This window comes from Camellia sinensis, chromosome 13 (genome assembly GCF_055761805.1).
Source record: "Camellia sinensis isolate YWXY chromosome 13, ASM5576180v1, whole genome shotgun sequence".
NCBI lineage: Eukaryota > Viridiplantae > Streptophyta > Magnoliopsida > Ericales > Theaceae > Camellia > Camellia sinensis.
This window is the reverse complement of record NC_138973.1, coordinates 113,530,662-113,539,678: the sequence shown is the minus strand read 5'-3', so window position 1 is coordinate 113,539,678 and position 9,017 is coordinate 113,530,662. Positions and strand designations below refer to the sequence as shown.

Sequence of the window (9,017 nt, the reverse complement as noted above, 5' to 3'; positions counted from 1 at the left end):
ATGCAACCAAGTTCGCCCCATGATGAGATTATACGGTGATGGCAGCCTGACGACCAAGAATTCCACATCCACTGTTCGGGAGCCCACTCGAATGGGTAATGTGATCTTCCCCAACGGGTATTCAAGATTCGCGTTGAAGCCGAATAGTGGATAAGGAGCTGGAGAAAGATCCGATTTGGAGAAGTCGAGTTTGGTGAATGTCTTGTGATACATAATTTTCGATGTACTCCCTGGATCAATGAGTACGCGCTCAACGGTGAATCGGTTTACGCGTAACTTGATTACCAAGGGATTGATGTAGAGAAGTGTTACTCCGGCCAAATTTGAATCATCGAAAGCAATGCTCGCAGCTTCATGGGGCCGTTTAGCTGGAGTAAGTTGATTTTAAGGGTCGGGATTCGACTGAATCGTATGCACCACGGATGACATTGGTAGGCTGTAAATCATGTGGATCACGCCGAGTAGAGGTGAATCTTGTCATAAGGCTATTGCTTTGGTTGAGTTGCCTTTTCAGACGTACTGTTGTAGCCGACCATCTTGTACCAATTCCTCCAGGTGATCCTTCAATGCGTAACAACTCTCAGTATCATGGCCGTGATCCTTGTGATACTCGCACCACCTATCCCGTCTTCTCGTTTCGGGAGGTCCCACCATTTTGGACGGCCATTTGAAGAACGGAAGGTGTTGGACTTTGGACATAACTGCGCTGATCGGCTCTAACAACTCCATGTATTTCTTGTCGGCGTGCCTTGTGCGTCTGCCATCAACTTGCAGTTGTTCATTTGCTCGGTGGGGGCATTGGTCGCTTGATCGGCGAGAATCCCGTCTCTTTTCTCGTTTAGCCCGAGGCCATGGTTTAGGGCTCTGAGGTGGTACAGAATTTATCGGCTGAGCAATTTCAGAAGGGGCCGTCTTGTTGGACACGTTTCCGGCTTTAACTCGCAAGGCGTCATCCTCCACTTTGCAATATTTCTCAACTTTCTTCATCAACGACCAAACTGTTTTGGGGGTTCTTCTAGTCAAGGAGCTACGGAGAGCACTGTCAGGATGCAAACCCATTTTCAAGGCGGTGATGGCCATGGAGTCGTTGCAAGCGTCATCAACAAGATTAAAGCATTCCCAATAGCGCGCCGAATACGCTCTTAGTGTTTCTCCTGGCTGGATTTGCATTGCCAGAGAGAGTCAGCTTGTTTCGGCTGGACCTCGTTAGTGATGAATCTTGCCCATGAGGATTTTCATAATTGATGGAAACTCTTAATCGACGCTAGCTCCAACTTATAATACCATCTGACTGCTAACGGTCCCAAACTGCTCGGAAATATTCTGTACATGAGAGCTTCGTCGTCTGCATGCAACGTCATGGCTTACTTATAGTGACGAATATGATCCATGGGATCCGATTTCCCATCGTACAAGGTGAACGACGGAGCTTTGAAATTCTTGGGTAGTACTGCCTTTGCGATCCGTCGCACAAAGGGATCGTGCTGGTCCTCTTCGTCTGAACCATTTCGTCTTCACTTATGCCTTATACGTGGACTCTCTTCAGAGGAACTGGTAGTCTCGTTTCGTCCCTTCCTCTTGGGCACCAGGGATAATGAGTCGGAGTCGCTATCAGTGTCATGTTGTTGGGCTCAAGGTCGTCGACCACCTGCCCTCAGAGGTCGTTCCGGATCTTAGCGTACAGCTTGTTTGGACTTCGTCACTTCTAAGGCCAAATCCTGACGGAGACGTTCATTCTCAGCAATCATATTCTCCAACCTCTGTTCGTTTTTCTTTGCTTGTTCCATGATTGCTTGCATTGTCTCCTGTTCTGAAGTCAAGGGTGAGTTGAAGTTCAAGGTGCGTCTTACGGCGATAGTCTCTGGTCCCATCATGTTTACTGGGGTGAGATCATCTCTCGGTGTAGTTTCATCAGCGATTATCGGAGGATCTTCCGTTGCGCCCGCCATGGATGTGGTTGAGTATTCCCGCAGACGGCACCAATTGTGGGGAAGGTGGTTTGGAAATACTCTTTGGATCCCGAGGGACGCTCGTGATCCTTTGCTATTGACCTGAAAATGAATAAACACGCCGATCGGGGGTGCCGGAATTAGCACTCCAACGGACAAGTCAGTCTCAACTTTCTGGATTACTTGTACTTTAAGTTAAGCGTATTGATTCTCACATACCTCTTTCTGGCTGATGTTCTTCTATTTATATCTTTTCTTTCTTGGGCCTCGGGACTGGACCCACTCTCAATTCGCCGTATAACTATTTACTCGGCTTCTTTTGTTGCAAACTGCTTTTCACTCGGCCCCTTGCTCTACCAGCTATTAAGCCGAATAGGGTAGGATTTGAATCTGCGAGATGGGACCGAATGCGATATATATATTTCGACTCTCCAGGTCCAATTATTCGGCCTCTTTACAACTACCAATATTCGGCCCCCACACTCTACGTCTTGATAATATGTGCCGAGAGCAGTAACTCTTCTTTGTTCCTCCCTAAGAATGGACTCATAACTAGTTGCCCTTGATGATAGTTCAAAGAGGTCTCTAAATTCCATTCCTTCAAAACAAAATTCTTAATTCAAAATCAAGGCCATTCTGGGCCAACCTTATATTTCAGGCATATAAATGTGGCACCTATTTCTAGCTTTTTTATATCTGTCAATGTACTGTTCTACAGATTCTCCTTGCCTTTGTTGGAATTTGGCTAAGTCTACCATACTAATGTCTGGTTCAGTTCTGTAAAACTGAGCATGGAATTCACTTTCCATATCCTGCCATGTGGGTATTAAGTTTTCTGGCAGGTTGATGAACCAGGTGAAGGCCATTTTTAACAACAAGTATGGAAAAAGTCTTAATTTCAAATTTTCTAAATTAGCATCCCCATACTGCAGAGTGAATCTACCTATGTGTTCTATGGTCGACTGCCTCTCTTCCCCAGTAAACAAAGAGAATTCAGGCATTTTAAATTTTCTGGGAAGAGGGGTCTTATCTATCCAATAAGGATATGGTTTTCTAAACATAGGCCTATTAGGCCTTCTTGGCCCTGGGCCGTATATCTCCTAGATTATTTCCATAATCTAATGCCTATTTACTTGGACTGGTTCAAAATACGGCTCCTCATTATAGGTGCCATATCCTATCCCTTCATTTATGCGTGGTTGGTCATTTGGTACAATAAACCCCTCATAAGGTTGGAAATGATGCTATCAATGTGGGCGTAGACCACCACATGCTTCCTCAAAATGTTAAGGGAGTGGTCCAAGCCCTTTTTGTGCCTCATAATTTCTGAAGTCTTGTTCTTGGTACGCTTGCTGCCTAGGTCTTTGGTGGCCCCTTGGCCTTGGGTTTTCACAGTTTGGCTACCTAAACCTCTAGTCAGCAAAGTTATATTGCCCTACTCTTGGCCTGTTGATGACAGGTTCCTCATACCTAGGGGCTTCAAACTACCCTGACCATGTCATTTACTGGTTCTTTTTGTTCTAAAGGCCAATTACGCCCCCTTGTCTTGGTTTGTTATTTGTTTCAAAAGTCGAATTATAATGTGATTTTCCCTCCAAGGCCTCTCTTTGTGCAACAGGCCTATAGTGACCAATTTGTGCCCTATAATTGACGTTGAGCTTAAGTTCCTTATAGGTTTGATTGGGATTAATTTGAATCCTCTCATGTTCCTCTACTTGAAGAGTTGGAGGTCTATAGAAAGAAGTACTACTCTGGTGAATTTTGCTAGTCTTAAAGGTTTAAAATTATACCTTGGTTACCTGTGTTTCCAATTTGGCTGGTGGTGGAGGACTGGAAGTGGGGCTGAATCCCCTAAGCATTCTGAGTTTTGCCCTTATACTCTCTGTAAGATGCTCTAGCCTTACCTCAAAGGTGTGACCAAGCTAGATTATCATTTCCTTTATATGTTCCCATATATTCCCCAAATTCAACGAAGCCAGTAAGAACCAAAATGTCATCAGTAGGCCTCTTACTTGGATCTCCAAGAAGGCTGACTCATCTGTAAATTTCCTACTCACATCAGTAGTCTCAGCTTTTTCAGTTTTCTTCTTCACCATTACTCCAAGTTAGAATGGTCCCACTGTGTGTGCCAATTTATGTTGGTAAAAATTCAGTTCAAACCTAATCGACAATGATTTGATCGACAGACTTAAACCAATATTTAGGTAAACACAAAACAAATAAAATAAAATAAAATAATAAAATAAAATAAAAAAATCAGGCTTTGTGTTTGAATTGTTTGCCTTAAACAGATTGAGGACTTTCTTGGAGGTAATTAAATGAAGAGGAAATGGAACAGAACAGAATATGTATTAATATGAATAAATTGTCACTTGTCACTAGAAAAAATTCAAGAAATACAGCAATCGACAGAAAGAGGAGAAGTGGGGCTTGGAAAAAGCTACTACTATTCTACTCCTAAAAATGCTAAGTTAAACTACTCCTACATAAATATCACGTCTTGTGAATGAGGTTTGAGAGATAATCCTTTTCTTCTGCCTTCAGCCTTCTTTTATACTTATTTCTTAACCAGGCTCTCGATCTTGATCTTCCTAGATCCTCGAAATCTACATGCTTATCCCTTCATTCCAAGACCAAGAGTTGTATTTGAATTTCAAATTCCTCTTTGATCCACTTCTTGTTTATCTCTTATCCCAGCTTTTGTTTGCACCATCTTGGCCAATACTTTATGTTCTTTCCATGTCACCTATGCTAGGTCATCCTTTATGTCTTGTTTGCACCCTATCGACAGAGGAATCCAACTTTTAGCACCAACACTTGTTATAAGAATTTAATAAATCTTGTATACTATTTATAGATTTTTTAGAAACAAAAATACAGGTTAACTGAGTTTTCATTTATAACTTTTACAATTTGATAAATACAAACATAAACATACTAAATATTCTGTTATTGAATAAAAAAAATTAAACATTTAATTTTTAAAATTTTCTTCCATTTATAATTATTATTTAACCAAAAACTTTGTTTTTTTTTTTTTGAATATTCCAAAAAATGAAACTATTTATGAAAATAACCTACTTTTGAAACTATTTATCAAGTTAACTACTTTTACAAAATTGCAAGTTCAAGTTCCCCTTTCATATTGAAAACGTAACTTGAACCTACAATTTCATGTTGACATGTTCCCTTAGAAGATTTCTAACATGTTCATACGTCGCTGTCATGGCATAAGGAAATCGCATCTTGAACTTGCAATTCCAAAATCTCATCTTGAAGTTGCTATTTGAAAATTACATCTTGAAGTTGTGATTTTGAAATCGCATTTTAAAATTGCGATTTTATAATGAAACTGGATTTTGTAGTTACAATTCATAGTGGATCAGATTTTGAGGATGAATTTATGGGGAAAACAAAATCCAAGTTTCAATTTCATAGTAAAATTGGATTGCGAAGATTGTATGAATAGTGAAAATTCATTTTACTTTTTAGTTATAATTTTGCCTTTGAATTATTATATTTTCTGGCAAACATATTTTAAATAGAAAAGAAAAAAGTAAATAGAAAATAGAACATCTATTCTCTTGCAAACATTTTAAATAAGATGAAAATTTTGTAAGAAAAAAATAAAAAAAAATTAAAATTTTAGGCCAAGTTTGGCACAATTGAAAAGAGACAAAAAGTCAAAAAGTCACTATCTTATTTAAGTCACATCATCTTATTTAAGTCACATCACCTCTCTAACACATCACTTCAAACCCAACTCAAATCCAACTCATATTTCATAAAAAGTCAAAAAGTACACTTATTTAGTCTTCCCAAACTAGGCCTTAGTCATAGATAAGTTGTACCCATTCATATTTTCTTTTCTTTTTTTTTTGTAATTAATAAAAAAATTTAGTTACACTGTTGATTAATTTTACTTTGCACTTTCATGCTAAACAAATTCATATAAGTTTTTTTTTTTTTTTTCTCTACCTTACAACTTGTGATTTCAAAATAAAAGTGGATCTTCAACTTATGATTTCAGAAAAATGATTAGTTTGATAAATAATTTCAAAAGTAAATTATTTTTATAAATAATTTTATTTTTTAGAATATTCAGAATAATTAAAAAAAAAAAAAAAAAAAAAAAAAACTCAACCAATTGAGGGTCCCTTCACCTTTTTTTTTTATTTTTTATTTTTTATTTAACAACACTTTTACCTAACTTCTTCCCCTAATAATTTACACTTACCTTTTTCTTTTTCTTTTTTGGGCCCCGTGGGGTAAATAATTTACACTTGCCTTTACTCCCACTATATGGGGGGGGCACAATTTACAATAATTTTATATGACGCTTTATATATATATATATATATATTTGTGATTGATAAAATAATAAAATTAATAATTTTATATTAAATAATTAAAGAATATAAAAGATATAAAAATTTATAATTAATTTAAGATATAATTACATAATCCTTTCATTTATTTTCAGATGTAGAATGGAGGGGATTCATAGTGAGTGGATTAATAGTGAGAGGATTGATAGTGGGAGGATTAAGTAAAACTGTATTTGTTTTGATGATAGTTGTTAGTGTAAGAATTATTAAATTATTTTTATATAAAATAATAAAATAAATATAAAAAATTAAACATTAATATTTAAAAAAAAATTCTCAATATATAAAAAAATAAAAATAAAAATTTAATCCCCACACTATTTTTCTAATATCATATACACCTCCTCCGTATCAATTCTCCTTCCAAGCTCCATTTATATCATATTATCCATCCTAATCACTTCTCCAACTCTATAAACAAACACAACATTAAATAATTTCACATTCATCCTAATCTCCTCCCATCTATTTAACCCAAAACAAAGGGCGCCCAAATTCAACCAATAAGTTTTTTATCGAAACAGAACAAAAAAACAAATCCCACCTTCCCCTCTCTTTCATACATCACTTTTCACTCCCATCTACACTCACTCACTCACTCTCTCTCAATCTCTCTCTCTCTCTCTCTTTCTACTTTCCCCTCTCTCTCTCTCTTTCTGCCCTCTTTCCTTTTCTAAAACTTGGAATAATCACCGGAACCATCCACGAAACATCGCTCCGTCTCTGATCCTACGGCACACGATTAATAAGCGCCAAACCATGGGTCCCTACGATTCTTCCATCAGCAGCAGTGGTAGCTCATCATCATGCGGTGGCAAAGCACCGGATCATGTAGACGGTCTTCTCGCCGGAGCCGGGTACAAGGTCCGATCCTTGGATCTCCTTCAAGTTGCCCAGCGTCTCGAACGCCTCGAGACCATCATGGTTAATGCCCCCTCAGATATCTCTCACCTCGCAAACGACGCCGTTCACTACAACCCCTCCGACCTCTCTTCCTGGGTCGACTCATTGCTCTCCGAGCTCAACCAACCCATCCCCGCCTTCTCTGATCTCGCCTTTCCCGATGGACCCTCTTCAGATCAGACGGTTCATACAAGCGCGTGGACGGACCACCATGCGGCTGAGCAGCACCAAGAAATTCCCCAGAAGCCAACGGCCGTTACCACGGTCGAGGAAGATTCCGGTATTAGGTTGGTCCACCTGTTGATGACGTGTGCCGGCTCGGTCCAACGTGGCGAGTTCTCATTGGCCGTGTCGTTGATTGATGAGATGAATGAATTGTTGACACGTGTGAATACCAGCTGTGGCATAGGGAAAGTCGCCGTGTATTTTGTCGAAGCACTTAGCCGCCGGCTCTTCACGCCGCAAGGGGCTGGCGCAATTGGGTCGGCATATGAAAATGAGATATTGTACCATCACTTCTATGAAGCTTGTCCTTACTTGAAATTCGCTCATTTCACCGCTAATCAAGCAATATTAGAAGCTTTCGATGGCCATGATTGTGTCCACGTCATTGACTTCAACTTGATGCACGGCTTACAATGGCCGGCGTTGATTCAAGCCTTGGCTCTACGCCCAGGTGGGCCTCCATCACTCCGTTTAACCGGAATTGGCCCGCCTTCATCGGACGGTCATGATTCGCTTCGAGAAATTGGGCTTCGATTAGCTGAATTAGCTCACTCCGTTAATGTTCGATTCGCTTTTCGTGGCGTTGTAGCTTCACGGCTTGAAGATGTCAAACCATGGATGTTACAAGTCAGTTCAAAAGAAGTCGTGGCTATAAATTCCACCATGCAGCTCCATAGGCTACTTGTATCGGATCCAACCCGTCCTTCGCCAATTGATATTGTTCTCGGGTGGATTCGGAGCTTGAATCCAAAAATCATGACGGTCGTTGAACAAGAAGCAAACCACAACCAACCCGAGTTTTTGAACCGATTCACTGAAGCTTTATACTACTATTCAACAATGTTCGACTCGTTAGAAGCTTGTTCAGCTCAGCCAGAGAAAGCCTTTGCCGAGATGTATATTGAGAGAGAAATATCTAATGTAGTGTGTTGTGAAGGCTTGGCTCGAGTTGAGAGACACGAGCCACTTGCTAAGTGGAGGGCCCGATTGGGTGAAGCCGGGTTTAGGCCACTCCATTTAGGATCCAATGCATTCAAGCAAGCTAGCATGTTGTTAACGTTGTTCTCGGCTCAAGGGTATCATGTGGAAGAGAATGCAGGGTGCTTGACGCTTGGCTGGCATAGCCGACCTCTCATTGCGGCTTCAGCTTGGCAAGCCATTTCGGAGCCCAGTCCTTCATTTGGTTCAATTAGTCATCATAATAATGCGCTTTAAAATTTGTAATATGTGTCCAAGTTCTCCATTAATCTTATTTTCACACTTTTTTTAGCAATATGATTTTTATCGCGAACTTTTTTTCATGTTGCTACTAGTATATGATGATGTAGATATTTTCAGCAAAAGAAATTGGTACTAAAGTTGGGTACCCCATCTAAATAAAAAAAATAAAAAATTAGGATAGATATTATTAAGATTTTTGAAAATTGTAATACGCGTCTAAGTTCTCCATTGATCTTATTTTCACAATTCTTTTAGTAAAATGATTTGTATCCCCAACTTCTTTCATTGTGCTACTAGTATTGATGCAAGCATTTTCAGCAAAAGAAATTGG

At 39.4% G+C, this 9,017-nt stretch overlaps 1 protein-coding gene across 1 annotated transcript; it reads left to right on the top strand.

Moving 5' to 3' along the window:
• Positions 1-6,749: 6,749 nt before the first annotated feature.
• LOC114280678 (protein SLENDER RICE1-LIKE 1) lies at positions 6,750-8,738 on the top strand. Its single transcript, XM_028223048.2, has one exon. It carries the CDS (start codon positions 7,097-7,099, stop codon positions 8,678-8,680), a length of 1,584 nt encoding a protein of 527 aa, XP_028078849.2. The 5' UTR covers positions 6,750-7,096; the 3' UTR covers positions 8,681-8,738.
• Positions 8,739-9,017: the final 279 nt, after the last annotated feature.

What these genes read in the sequence shown, in the direction of transcription:
- LOC114280678 (XM_028223048.2), top strand. Translation starts at nt 7,097, where the DNA reads ATGGGTCCCTACGATTCTTCCATCAGCAGCAGTGGTAGCTCATCATCA.